This window comes from Schistocerca serialis, chromosome 4, assembly GCF_023864345.2.
Source record: "Schistocerca serialis cubense isolate TAMUIC-IGC-003099 chromosome 4, iqSchSeri2.2, whole genome shotgun sequence".
NCBI lineage: Eukaryota > Metazoa > Arthropoda > Insecta > Orthoptera > Acrididae > Schistocerca > Schistocerca serialis.
In genome coordinates this window covers 64,564,404-64,580,161 of record NC_064641.1, presented here as the reverse complement: position 1 = coordinate 64,580,161, position 15,758 = coordinate 64,564,404, and the positions used below count along the sequence as shown (strand labels likewise).

At 38.8% G+C, this 15,758-nt stretch overlaps 1 protein-coding gene across 1 annotated transcript in view; it reads right to left on the bottom strand.

The window, feature by feature from the left end:
• The window catches only part of LOC126473983 (uncharacterized), a 243,021-nt gene that overhangs the window by 27,949 nt on the left and 199,314 nt on the right, over nucleotides 1-15,758 (bottom strand). Inside the window, exons 17-18 of the mRNA XM_050101371.1 lie at nucleotides 4,635-4,785; nucleotides 4,073-4,320 (exon numbers count right to left, since the gene is read on the bottom strand). Of these exons, the coding sequence (XP_049957328.1) occupies nucleotides 4,073-4,320; nucleotides 4,635-4,785 (399 nt within the window). The remainder of the gene's footprint in view (nucleotides 1-4,072; nucleotides 4,321-4,634; nucleotides 4,786-15,758) is intronic.

Below are 15,758 nucleotides of genomic sequence, written 5' to 3'. Positions count from 1 at the left end.
CTGTTAACTCTCAGAAGGTGAATAATTATTACTGTCCACTGACACAAGACACTGTCCTAGCTTTCAGAAGCCAGCATGTGTCTCTCACACTGGGCTTTGAGTGACCTGCTCTTCCTTCCTCTCCTTCCCCAACCTAACCCCCTCTTCTTCCCAATGAAGGAATAAATAGTTTCGAATGCTAGGATAGTTATGTGTACTTCTATGTGTGTCCACTGGCATTACTAAATTTATCAACCTCCTACAGGTAACTACTTGCCAGCAATTGTGTCCCATAATTTTATAATTTCTCAATTTTCCTTTTGATATGATTACCATTAACTCTTGCATTTTTGAGCAATTATGTATTATTACTGTTAAGTACCAAGTTATATTGCATTGAAATCAAAATACGTACTGACTATACTTGTGACTTATTGACAGAATCTGAGACCAGAACTGTAATATTTCAAATCGTCCATATAGTAAATGAACCATTCCCAATAAAGTGGAGCTCAGTCCAAAGGAACTTGTTAATTTACAAGAAAACCCAGCTATTCTATCAACTGAAGATGCAGCAGACAGTTAACTCTACAGGTTAGGATGTAAAGCAGCCTAATGGAAACAAGATAGACAATGCGTGACGTTTCATTTTCTGCTGTCAAAACTTCTGCAAATAAATTCATAAATATTTTTGATCATGAATGGTTCATAGTTAAGATTCATGATATTTGTAGTTGTAAAAATACAGAAGATACATTTTTGCACAGAATGTCGTTTCTTAACATTTTCACTGACTTTTTGTACACACATGCTGCCATAGCTACAATTTTCTTCAGAACTATGGGAAATTTTTTCATTAAACATGCAGGTCATGCTAGCAGATATGTAGGTGTCTGAAACAATAATTTATCACAATGATGATAAAAATAATGAGCAGTTACATTTCAATCAGAAGGATTTGAAAAATTTTCAATATTTGTAGTTAGTTTTTTCAATTACTAACACATTTTTGAAATGATTTTACAATAATTTTGCAATAATGCCATGATGTTTTATAAGCCTGCCAGGCTTCCATGCAGGTCACACCAGGCAATACATTGTTGTCTTTTTAAAAATATATTTTCTGCTTTACACACCATCACTGCAACATGCAACTGCATAATAAAGAACAATAGAAAGTGGGTTTGGCAATCTTTTCTGTATACATTGTTCAAAACTCCTTTCTGGGTTTGGGGTACTGCCATAAAAACACAGCACTTTCATTACAAAGTTGTTGTTATGGTATTATATACCACCTTAAGCTGCCATTTAATTTAGTCTTTATTATGTAACTTCCAGGACTTGGGGAAGGGAGTGAGTACATAACATTTTGTATAGGAACTCATGTCTAGAAACATGTTATTTCCATGTTTAACTCATCCACTTCAGTGTGAAGAACTGAATTAGGCATGATACAGTACAATTATTAGGTAACAATTCGGAAGTAAACATAATGAAACACCCATTTATAAATAAAACACAATTATTTGTTTTAACTCTTACATATTCCACATTTAGAGTATTTTAAAACAAAACAGAAACCAGCATACTGTAAATACAGAATAGAAATGATGCATTATAGCAGCGGCCCGATGTGGTGACCACCAATGTTGTTACAACATTGTACCTACAAAGCATGTTCTGGTAAACACTCCATCCCACATGATGTGTCTTCAATTTCTAGTGCAGCAACCAAAACTCATGCCAGCAGATCTTCCTCTGTCTCTAGAGGAGTCTCATAAATTAATCTTTGCATATGAACCCACAAGAAGTAGCCATTGGAGTTAAATGCAGCAATCACACTACCTCTGAGACTTTTCTTTTTCCCTCAGCAGACGTGGACACACTACACATCTGAATTGGAACCGTCACTGAATAGAAATGGTTCATTTTTGGATATGGATTAATATTCAAAATATTATGTACTCACTCCCCTCTACAAGTCCTAGAAGTTTGTAATGGCAATTTCTGAACACTCGGTATGTGTAACTTTTGCTGTAAAATATCTGTGCTTAATAATGTTGTTTGATTGAAACTAGGCACACAATAAAAAATAAATTAAATAGCAACTTAAGATGTTTCATGCCATTTCTACAATTTGTCCTATACAATCAACAAAAATATATTCATTAGCAAAGCAGAAGTCTACCATTACAGATAATGGCAGAGAATGCCTGTGAAGATTATATTTACCACCATCAATTGACCTTTGCACACTCACCGTGATTCATATTCTTTTCAGCACACATAGTGAACAGTATTGTCATCTATGGATACCTTGTAGAAATATGAGACTCATACTACTAACCTCATCTTTTTTTCAAGTTCCCTGTACTCCTTTTCATAACCAGGTCATAATATGTCTGCAGATCCTGAATTTCTGTATCTGTTAATCTTGCCTTAACCTTCTACATCAAGTTGCAAAACTTTTGTGCAAGTGGCTTACACAATGTCACTTCTGCAGAATATGTTACCTTCATACAGTGCAGAATTTTGAACATCAAGGCATGCTTTACTGTTACCACCATCTCCAAAGTACTTCATGTACCATAATCCACATGATCTATTAAACATGCTAACAACTTAATTAATTATGATACAGAACTGAGACAAAATTGGCTAGCAATTTCAACATCTAATACTTTGCCAGTCAAAATATGCTGCACTAACTACTCTAGTGAGTCAAGTATGATCTTATTTCTTCTAACTATCATCAAAAGCACACTGTATGTTTCTATCACCATCATTTTCAGCAATTCACTGTACAGCAACTTTTATTATTGATGATTCTGTTTCTTCTTTTTATACCATTACACAACAGTCATAATACCTCACAAATTTTTCTGGGGGAGGGGTAGATTCATCACAGCATAAAATGTTCTCGCTACTTTTCCTAACTCGCAATACAGCACATACCTAAGGCTACTCTCACATTTATGTCTTACTTTTATTTATGACTGTTGATGTCATGTACGGCCTACTCTGGTTGCATTTACTGTGTAGTACTAACAACTTTGTAGCATTGCCTTTATTGGGATTCACATGTTGCACTCCACTGCAACTTTTGCACATAAAATTGACTGATTTTTTTGCGACAGTGTACCAACATCCTAAATAGCATCCTATGAACCCTCTGACCGATAAAATACTGTCAGTTTTCACTACTGCCAAAATTAAGTTCCATTCTCAGAACACTTGGCAGTGATTCCTTTCCTGCGAGTTTACTGTCTTTTGATAACAATGAAAAATTTGTTGAAGTACAATTTTCTGTGTACCTATTGCTCTGGTGATGCTATTTACAGTTGGAGCAACAAATCTTAGGCATCATGTGTAACAATACACCGCAAACTGCACAAAACAATAAACAATGTGGGTCTTGGTTGTAAATAAACGAAGCTATGCTGCAAATGGTTCCAAGAAAACCAACAAACACAATCAGAAAATATAACAATGCATGTTGATTGCAGCAGGAAACAAAACTGATCGAAGCAGTCAATTGTTTCACGCAAGCCAACGTATGGTAGAACTAACCTACGAGTTTGAATTTCAGAGTGGAAGGGCCTCTGGCAGAAGGACACTCAGTGCAGAGGGATGTGAAGTGGCAGATTGGTGTGGTACTGCCTCTTGGTTCACTTAGGAACAAATAACATGCCATGAATTTCCTCAAACACATGTGCGTTGTGTGTTATATATCAAACTTTTATGGCAAAAAAGTACTACAAAAATCATCTTCTTTAAAAACTGAATATTTTATATATTTTACTACCTACTTTTAATGTTTTCAATTATCGTCACAAAAGAACTAGCTTACTTACCTTACAAATTGAAGTTTTAAAAATGAGTAATTTTACCAGAAATCTGGAATGTCTTTCTCATTTTATCACATCAATAAATTGAAACGGTGCCCAATGACCACATAACCAATATCTGTACTTTTAATACCCAACCACCTCACAAGATTGTGGTTAGATACAACATATGGCTTTTGTCAATAAGTTACCCACTCCACTTGGAATAACTAAATTTAATTTTTTTGAGCAAAAAACAGAATTACCCAGATCTATCTTGAGTGTGCTGGAGAGAGAGAATGACATATGGTAACAAAGGACTGCGCCGTCGTTCTGCTATGCCCGGTGAATTCTCCAACTGATTCATGTAGAAATATTGATTTGGCCAAAGACAAATTTCTGGATGCATCCTGTATTGTACATTCAGCATCTGCACAGCAGTCTTCTCTTGGCTCTCAAAACAGCTACGGAGACGAGCAAACATAGATTGTCCAAGACCAAGCTTCTTTGCTTCCTGAAATTGCAAGATTAAGTTAAAGTTTTTGTTTAAACATACATATATTTAATTATTGAAAATTCACAGTAGATATAAATATTTCTGGAGAATTAAATACTCTACTGTGAGGACTATAGATAAACTACAGATTTATATGAGTAATGTAAGAAATTCCACACTTAAAACCTAGCGTTAATCTTTACTAACAACAAAAGCTAAAAAGTTACACTAAAAGTCAGTTGTGAATAATTTTAATGATGAAGCTAAAGTAAGATCATGTTAACACTGAAGGTTCACCCACAATTTCAAAGCAGTTGTAAAATGAGGCACACCTGTGAAATGACAGTGGCTGGAAGTTGTTCTGGATCACCCACTAACACCAAGCAATTAATGCCAAGAAGTAATGGTATTAGAGACTCTGGTTCACTACACTGCGTTGCTTCATCAACTATACAGCATGTCAACTGAATTCGTTCCTTGGCACTGTAAAGAAAAAGCAAAAGTTAGTGTCAACCTAATTAAGACCAAAGTGTTAAATAATAACTATTGGTAATTAACTGTCATTTGGTGAAAACAACTTTCAGCCCAATGAAGCACAATTTAAAAAGCAGATTTAACAGAAGATTAGAATGATGTGGTAGTGTACTCACTACAGGGTGTTACAAAAAGATACGGCCAAACTTTCAGGAAACATTCCTCACACACACAAAGAAAGAAAATATGTTATGTGGACATGTGTCCGGAAACACCTACTTTCCATGTTAGAGCTCATTTTATTACTTCTCTTTAAGTCACATTAATCATGGAATGGAAACACACAGCAACAGAACGTAGCAGCGTGACTTCAAACACTTTGTTACAGGAAATGTTCAAAATGTCCTCCATTAGCGAGGATACATGCATCCACCCTCCGTCCCATGGAATCCCTAATGCGCTGATGCAGCCCTGGAGAATGACATATTGTATCACAGCCATCCACAATACGAGCACAAAGAGTCTCTACATTTGGTACCGGGGTTGCCTAGACAAGAGCTTTCAAATGCCCCCATAAATCAAAGTCAAGAGGGTTGATGTCAGGAGAGCGTGGAGGCCATGGAATTGGTCCGCCTCTACCAATCCATCGGTCACCGAATCTGTTGTTGAGAAGCGTACGAACACTTCGACTGAAATGTGCAGGAACTCCATCGTGCATGAACCACATGTTGTGTCGTACTTGTAAAGGCACATGTTCTAGCAGCACAGGTAGAGTATCCCGTATGAAATAATGATAACATGCTCCATTGAGCGTAGGTGGAAGAACATGGGGCCCAATCAAGACATCACCAACAATGCCTGCCCAAATGATCACAGAAAATCTGTGTTGATGACGTGATTGCACAATTGTGAGCGGATTCTCATCAGCCCACACATGTTGATTGCGAAAATTTACAATTTGATCACGTTGGAATGAAGAATTATCTGTAAAGAGAACATTTGCACTGAAATGAGAATTGACACATTGTTGGATGGGCCATTCGCAGAAGTGTACTTGTGGAAGCCAATCAGCTGCTGATAGTGCCTGCACACGCTGTACATGGTACGGAAACAACTGGTTCTCCCGTAGCACTCTCCATACACTGACGTGGTCAACGTTATCTTGTACAGCAGCAACTTCTCTGACGCTGACATTAGGGTTATCGTCAACTGCATGAAGAATTGCCTCGTCCATTGCAGGTGTCCTTGTCGTTCTAGGTCTTCCCCAGTCGTGAGTCATAGGCTGGAATGTTCCATGCTCCCTAAGACGCCGATCAATTGCTTCGAACGTCTTCCTGTTGGGACACCTTCGTTCTGGAAATCTGTCTCGATACAAACGTACCGCGCCACGGCTATTGCCCCGTGCTAATCCATACGTCAAATGGGCATCTGCCAACTCCGCATTTGTAAACATTGCACTGAGTGCAAAACCATGTTCATGATGAACACTAACCTGTTGATGCTACCTACTGATGTGCTTGATGCTAGTACTGTAGAGTAATGAGTCGCATGTCAACACAAGCACCCAAGTCAACATTACCTTCCTTCAATTGGGCCAAGTGGCAGTGAATCGAGGAAGTACAGTATATACTGACGAAACTAAAATGAGCTCTAACATGTCCACATAACATCTTTTCTTTATTTGTGTGTGAGGAATGTTTCCTGTAAGTTTGGCCGTACCTTTTTATAACACCCTGTATTTCTTTGGTCCAATACCACAGCGTGCACAAGGTCAGCAATATTTCACTTCTCTTTAATCTTGGAGAAAAATGCAGTATTTCTTTGTTGCATTGCTCACAAGAAAGTCACACACTGTATCCAGTGTACAGCAACATGCCTTTATACGGTCTTGCATTTATATCAATACACCTCTATGTAACTAATATACATTCGAGAACAAATAATCTTCCATAAATGAGCAGTTTATCAATATACAATTTACTGTGTTGAAGATTCTGTTAACCTGGTAATAATCACTGTTACATAAGTCGCACTGAAAATTTAGATAATGATTGGCTTGTGATAAATCAGTATCAGCCTCAGAATTTAAACACAAATCTGATGGTGATAAGTTTCTTATTGATTTATTTGCAATTTCAAAGTGAATTTGATTATAACACAGTTTTTGAGTGATTTCAATCAATTTTTGAGAATTACTTCTCCTTCCATTGCTACGCTATACAGCCACAGTTGTATTTCGCAAGCCTAGCAGAGGGAACTTATGTACCACTGTCTCTCACCCGCTTTCCTACAGTTCTGAATGGTGTGCGGGAAGGACAATTGTTCGTAAGCCTCCATGTGAGCTCACATCTTTTTAATTTCACCTTCATGGTCTTTTTGCAAGGTACACGTAGGAGGGCTATCTAAGAGGAAGCAATATATTGGTTAAGTCTCAGGAAGCATTACATTACTTAATTCTTCAAGAATTGTATGCTCTTGGAATTTTAAAAGTAAACAACAGCATGAAGGAGAATGCACCTCTTGTAGTATGTGCCACTGAAGTTGAATGACAATCGCCAAGACGCATTCATGCTTACTAAATAAAAATGTTACAAAATGTATTGCTCTTCTTTGCCCTATTACTTCTATTTGGTAATGGTCCAATACTGATGAGTAATACTTGAGTGTCTATCAAAGAAGTGTTTTGCATGCTCCTCCTTCAGGGGTAGATAACTTTTCCTGAGGATTCTTCCAAAACATCTCAGGCTGGCACCTGCCTCTCCCACGATTAGTTTTATGTAGTTGTTCCAATTCAAATCATTTTTACACACTCCCAAATATTTAACAAATGTGATAACTTCCAGTGATTGTTTGGCAATCGTGTAACCATATAATAATGCATCTTTCCCCTATTTTAAATGCAATATGTTGCATTTGTTTATGTTATGGGTCAACTGTCAAAACTGCACCAAGTATTGATACTCTTCACACTTCCTACATTTCACTATAATTTTCTAGAGCTGTGATTTCTCTATGTACAACAGTATCATCTATGGTTAGCCTCATGGAACCTCATATTTTATCTTCTAGGTCATCTATGTATATCGCAAATGGTAGTGATCTTACACTGTGCCTTTTGTGTAAGCCTGAAGGTTTTTTTGTCTGAAAATTTCTCTCTGTTAAGAATGCTATGCTGTGTTCTGTTTGCTAGGAACTTCGGTGTGATATTCCATAAGCTCATGTTTTGTTCATTAGGCGATAATGCAGAACTGCACTGAAAAAATTTGGGAGTCAGCAGAATGATAAGAAAGGGTGCCCACTACATCTGCAAACCCATAATGTGTACTCTCGATTGAATCACAAGTCATTTTACAATTCCCACACAAGGGCACTAAAACAAGATGTTATGCAATCCGTTTAACCTCCTGTGAGGGTATTGTTATCTATATCCTTTCTAAACAATCAATGTCAGTAGCTGATTTCCGGTGGCTGTGATATCTGATATTATTCAAGATTCTCAACATTAGTTGTGGCCTGAACTAAGTACTTAAGGTTTACAATTACAACAAATTAAATTGGAACTGTCACAGTGAAAATGTGGAGGGAAATGAACTATAGACTGTGTTTTATTGGCAGAACACTGAGAAGATATAACAAATTTACAAAAGAGACTGTCTACACTAGACCTGTTCGACCTCTTCTGGAGAATAACCAGATCAAGGGCATCTCAACTCCTGGTTGTAAATAAGTTTTATTAACTGCTGAACCTTCATAGCAAATACAAACAGCTTCTATTCTGGAGCAGAAGTTTGTGTCAAGTATGTCAGTATTGTTATGGCTGTGGTCAACAGATATCGGATTGCTGTAATTTTACTGCATTAAAAATTGTAATCTCTATATATACAAGCACAAAAAAAGTACATGTACAGACAAACAAATGATTACAATTCATAAAAACTGACCAAGTTATCCACAGAGAAGAGTTTCACAAATGAAGCAAGTCAATAATGCATTGGCCCACCTCTGGCCTTTATGCAAGCAGTTATTTGGCTCAGCACTGATTGATAGAGTAGGTGGATGTCCTGAGATAATGTGCCAGATTCTGTCCAACTGGCTCATTAGATCGTCAAAATCCCAAGCTGGCTGAAGGATCCTGCCCAAAATGCTCCAAACATTCTCAATTAGGGAGAGATGCAGTGACCTTGCTGGCCAAAGTAGCATTTGGCAAGAACAACGACAAGCAGTAGAATCTCTTGCCGTGTACAGGTGGGCATTATCTTGCTGAAATGTGAGCTCAGAATGGCTTGTCACGAAGGGCAACAAAACAGGCCATAAAATATCATCAATGTACTGTTGTGCAGTAAGGGTGTCACAGATGACAACCAAAGGCATCCTCCTACGAAATGAAATGGCAACCCAGACCATCGCTCCTTGTTGTAGGGCCTGTGGCAGGCAGCAGTCAGGTTAGTATCCCACAGCTATCCGGAGCATCTCCAGATGCGTCTTCGCTGGCCATCGAGGCTCAACTCGAAGCAGGACTCATCACTTACGGCAATTCTGCGTCAGTCAATGAGATTATGGGCCAAAGGCTTGTCTAGAGATGCTCCAGACAATGGCGGGATATCAACCTGACTTTTGTCTGCCATAGAGTCTGATGACCAGAAGTGATGGTCTGGGGTACCATTTCTTTTCACAGCAGGATCCCTTTGGCTGTCTCCACAGCACTCCTACAGCAAAGTGGTATGTCAATGATATTCTATGCCCTGTTTTGTTGGCCTTCATGACAAGCCATCCCGGGCTTTCATTTCAGCAAGATAATGCCCACCTGCATATTGTGAGAGCTTCTACTGCTTGTCCTCATGCCTCTTCCCAATAGAGAACATTTGGAGCATTATGGGCAGGGCCCTCCAACCACTTCGGGATTTTGATGATCTAACCCACCAATTGGACAGAATTGGCACGATATCCTTGAGGAGTGCATCCAACAACTCTATCAATCAATGCTAAGCAAAATAACTGCTTGCATAAGAGTATTGGCCTGTCTTATCAACTTGCAAAGCATTGCACTGGGGCCGTTGACATGTAGGCTGCACTGCAAAACAAGCATGTTGTACGAGTAGTATGGACTGCTTTAACGACCTATTTTGTAGGAGCTATAAGTGTGAATTGGCATGGCTGAGCAGTGAGCAGGGCAGGAGACAGTGAGAGAGGGCAGAGGATGAGTTGGACAGAGAAAGGGAGAGGAGACGGGAAGAGGAAGAGCAGAGGAGGAGATGGACCAAGAGCATAAAGGAGGAGGAGGAGATGGACCAAGAGCATAAAGGAGGAGGAGGAGATGGACTGAGAGAGGGATGTGGATGTGACCAACAGAGAGGGATGGGGGGTGGAGGGATGGACAGAGAAGGGTGAGGAGAAGACAGACTGAGAAAGGGGAAGGAGGAGTTACACAGAGAGAGGAGGGGAGAAGGAGATGGCCAGAGAGAGGTGGAGGATGGGCACATACGGTGCACACAGACACAGGGGGATGGGAGGAGGAACGCACAGACGAGTGAAGCCACAGGGAAAAGTCTAGTATAAAACATGCTGGTACACTTTTTACCCATGTAAAAGGTATCAACCTGCACCTACACCATACTGAAAACTTATCATTTAAAACCCTCTTCTACTATGATGGTTGTCCACTTGCATAGCAGAAACACTGATACTGGTGCCGAGTCTTCTTAAAATGGAATGAAATTCATTACTTGAAATATTATGATGGTAATGAATCTTTTTTCAAACATAGGAATTATACAGCCAACAGGTTGTAAATAACTGTTTAGTACAACTGACCTAGGTTTTGACAACTACTAAGGGTGTCTTCATCACAATAAAATTTTGAGAAACCATAAAATTACATTGGGAGAAAGCAATGGTCAGAATTTAGAGCAGCTATGCTCAAGTACAAAATAAAATAAAACACACTCCCAACTTGTCACGTATGCCTAGCTAGGCACACACGACAAGGATGGAATGTATTTTATTTCATTTTTGACTTGAGCACAGCTGCTCTAAGTTCTGACCACTGCTTTCTCACAAAGTAATTTTAGGGTTTCTCAAAATTTCATTCTGATGAAGATGCCCTGGTAGGTGTCAAAATCCAGGTCAATTGTACCAAACAGTTACTTGTGACCAGTTGGCTGTATAATTCCTATGTTTGAAAATTGTTTAAGGTTGCGGAGAAACAACCATGTTTAAAACTGTATCATAATGAATGATAATTATGTTTCTGAAAAACTCTACAGCATCAGAGTGGAGCTGTTTAGACTAACCTGAATAGGATACAAGTGGGAACTCACAAAGACAGACTGTTGATTCTATGGTTTGGTGGGCTTGCACTGTTTCCGTTTTTCAAAAAAAGAATGCGTTTAGGCTATTGTTATACTGTTTTCCAATGGTCTTCAACTCTGGTGACATGCCAGCATGGTGACATGCCAGCATAGTGACATGCCAGCATGTCAATCATGTGCCACACCTGAGCAAAGGAGGGCAATCTACTTTTATCCTACACTTATGATAGATAACCTGTGATGACTTTAGCATTTGTTGGCACAAGAACAAATTCTAAAATCTTTGTAATGTCATTGAAACCACAGTTTCATACACTTGATGTTAAGATGTGTGATGGACACAAGTTATGACTACCAACATCCCTGTATTTGTGAAACTACAAAATGGCATTGTTACATAAATCACGTTTTTTCATTCCACCAAAAATCCAAAATTGGCTGCGTAGATGCTAGATATCATCAAGGACAAGGTACATTCTTCATTTCAGGTCAGGATACCAATTTATTTTAGTATGTGATTGGTATAAAAGATGGAAATTTTTAATATTGGGCCTACATGAGATAGGTATTGTAGGCAGGCTTTTCGTAACTTAAGTGCAGTAATAATGAATAACACTGGTGGTGTCAACACACATGTCCTGCGATTCAATTCTGTAACATAAATATACACCGTGCTGAGTGATAGCATAAGGGAAAATGGCATAAGAGCACAGCTTCATATACTATATTGCCACAAATAGAAGCTGAATCCTTAATTTTGTTTGAGGAAAAAGAAAAACTCAGCAGAGAAGAATTTATATCATATTCTCCATTTACAAAAACGGCTCACAATATGCTTGTCTTAAGCAGATATTTTATTTTTTAAAGTAGATAAATTACACATACATAATGTGAAGGAAATCTGACAATTTAAAATCAGAGATGGTAAAACAGTCTACATTAAACTGAGTGAAAGTTCAAATCCGCAATAGCTGTTTATTGTGTTTTCATTGTATGACGACCGATTTCATACCCTGGAGGTATATCTTCAGGTCATATCTGCATACAGAATGAAACTACATAAGTAAAAGTGCTAATAGTCAACATAGCCTACCAAACAGTGTAGTCAGTAAAGTGATGTACTCACAAAACTAACACTTCATGTCGCCACGACTTCCAAGGTGCAAGTGTGCATAAAAATGTCACATCTCGATTAAACCTCAGATGAAATGGCAGATGGGCATCTGATCCAAACCACGCGTGATCAGTAACGCATCTGCAAAACAATGTCAAAATACAAGCCCGGACAGCATGTGACAATCCACATATGGTAGGAGGAAACCACCATCAAAATCTGCAGGGGAATCAAAGAATAACAAGACACACAAAACTTGAGAGTTGCCAACATACTAAAATATATTGGCTGTCATTGAATAGAGCTCCACGTTACGGTCCTGGCCACACACTAAACACTTTGAAGCCAGGCACCCCCACCCTCCCACCCTGTGGGTTGAAGATGGCGACATCTAGCAGCAGAAACCAAATTAAGAGGACACGAAGACTGGAGCTTGGAAATCACAGTAACAAAATGGATCTCAGAGGTAAATAACAGTCCAGTAGAAGAGACAGAAAATATTAACAATTACACTTATGAGAACTAAGAGACACTTAAAATTACTTAAGCTAAGGAAACTGAACTCTGTGGTTACATCCACAACAAGATAACAGAATCCGACTGAAGTCCTAGTCCATGTTGCAAAGTATATTAAACCAATAAAAGTATAAGAATAATAATAATATCAAAAGCAAAATATCTAGAATGATGCTGAGTAATGCTAGACCAAGTTAACATAAAAATCAATGATATGGTTATAATAGAGGGAAACTTTCCACGTAGGAAAAATATATCTAAAAACAAAGATGATGTGACTTACCAAATGAAAGTGCTGGCAGGTCGACAGACACACAAACGAACACAAACATACACACAAAATTCAAGCTTTCGCAACAAACTGTTGCCTCATCAGGAAAGAGGGAAGGAGAGGGAAAGACGAAAGGATGTGGGTTTTAAGGGAGAGGGTAAGGAGTCATTCCAATCCCAGGAGCGGAAAGACTTACCTTAGGGGGAAAAAAGGACGGGTATACACTCGCACACACACACATATCCATCCACACATATACAGACACAAGCAGACATATGCTTGTGTCTGTATATGTGTGGATGGATGTGTGTGTGTGTGTGTGTGTGCGCGCGAGTGTATACCCGTCCTTTTTTCCCCCTAAGGTAAGTCTTTCCGCTCCCGGGATTGGAATGACTCCTTACCCTCTCCCTTAAAACCCACATCCTTTCGTCTTTCCCTCTCCTTCCCTCTTTCCTGATGAGGCAACAGTCTGTTGCGAAAGCTTGAATTTTGTGTGTATGTTTGTGTTCGTTTGTGTGTCTGTCGACCTGCCAGCACTTTCATTTGGTAAGTCACATCATCTTTGTTTTTAGATATATTTAACATAAAAATCGACGCACATAATTTTTTAAACAGTCCAAATTATAAGGAGAATATACAGACTATATGATGGATCTTAGTGAAGGCAGACCACAGCTGATTAAGGCAAAGTCCTGGACCAAAATCCTCCTAAAATATGTCTCTCAAAACTGACCAAAAAACCCAGTGGGTGGGGTGGGGGTGGGGAGGGGGATGGCAGGTGGTTGGAAATAGCGAAAGGATATATGAGAACTGGATCTAGGCGACAGGAACAATTATTTACCCAGAATGAATGGAAACACACGTGGACCCTCCATCAGTAGTGAGGCAACTATAAATACTCGACATCCGATAACAGACTCTGATGTTTTAGGTCCGCCTGGCTGTTCAATATCTGTAAAGGGGTCTCCTTGATACCCCTAAAAATGTGTATCTTTTTAAAAATATTTCACACCGTCCCTTTATTCTCAAGGCATAAAACATCAAGGTTGTTTTCTACATTCTTCACTGACTGTCCCGTTTCCCTCAGATGTAATGCCAAGGCAGACCTTGTGTTAGTGACATTGAAGCGTTTCTTAAATGGCGTACTAAAACCTTTACCTGTCTGACCTATACACGAATGTTGGAACTTAAACAGTGGCAACTATTTATTTACAGCTCGTACAAAACAGATATGTGTTTCAAAGTTTTACTGACCTTCAGAATAGTCATCAGCACGGTGAATAACCCATTGTCAGCGATGTGGAAGTCGTAGGATACTCTTAGCAGTGCCAGTTGTGTCGACAGTTCAAGCGGTGCCATCTATCGCCCCACGAATTTGTAGCAGTTCTGAATGCCCTGAAGTGTTTCCTTCAGTTTAGAAATTTAGTTGAACTCACGAGGGCTTAAGTCAGGGGAGTGCAGTAGCTGGTATAGCACTTAGCAGCCCCATCAGTCAAACAAATCAGTAACAGCTTGCACTGATGTGCTTGAGCATTGTCCCGCAAAATGATGGTCAGGTCCTGCAGAATGTGTCATCACTTCTCTCTTTAAGCTGGTCGGAGGTTGTGTTCCAAAAATGAACAGCATCGAGAAAGAAGTGATGACACTTTCTGCAGGACCTGACCATCATTTTGCAGGACAATGCTCAAGCACATACAGTTTGCTGTTACTGATTTATTTGACTGATGGAGCTGCTAAGTGCTATATCACCTACTGCACTCCCCTGACTTAAGCCCTCGTGAGTTCAACTCAATTTCTAAACTGAAGGAAACACTTCACGGCATTTGCTTCAGAACTGCTACAAATTTGTGGGGCAATAGACCGTGTCACTCGAACTGTCAACACAACTGGCACTGCTAAGAGTATCCTACGGTTTCCACATCACTGGTAATGGGTTATACACAATGCTGATGACTACTCTCAAGGTCAGTAAAACTATGAAACACATATCTATTTTGTATGAGCTGTAAATAAATAGTTGCCACTATTAAAGTTCCAACCCTCATATGTGCTCTGACAATCATTACACTTTATGGTTTTGGTGTTTATTATTGTATCTTAACTACTTACAGTCTCTTCACTATTGACAGGGTCCATGTGTGTTTCTGTTCATCTTGGATAAATAATTGTTCCTGTTGCCTAGATACAGTTCTCCTATATTCCTTCTCTATTTCCAACTACCTGCCATTCCCCTCATCACTCCCACCCTGCCCACTGGGGTTTTTGGTTGGTTTTGAGAGATTAGTTTTACTAGGGTTTTGGTCAATGAATTTTCTTTGTCAGTTCTTGTCTGCTTTCACTAAGATCCATCATATAGTCTGTACATTCTCCATCATAATTTGGACTGTTTAAAAAATGAGAGGTGTTGATTTTTACATTAACTTGGTTTAGCATTACTTAGCACCATTTTAGATATTTGGTTTTTTATATTTTTATACTTCTTATATTTTCACATATCTTTTATATTTTTATTGGTTTAATATACTTTGCCATCATGGACCAGGATTCTGTTATCTTGTTGTGGATGTAACCACATGGTTCAGTTTCCTTAGCTGTAATTAATTTAATTAATTTTAAGTGAATCTTAGTGCTCATAAGTGTAATTGTTAATATTCTCTGTCTTTCGTATTGGACTGTTATTTAACTCTGAGATCCATTCTGCTACTATGATTTCCACCATTCTGCTACTACGATTTCCAAGGTCCAGTATTCGTATCCTTTTAATTTGGTTTCT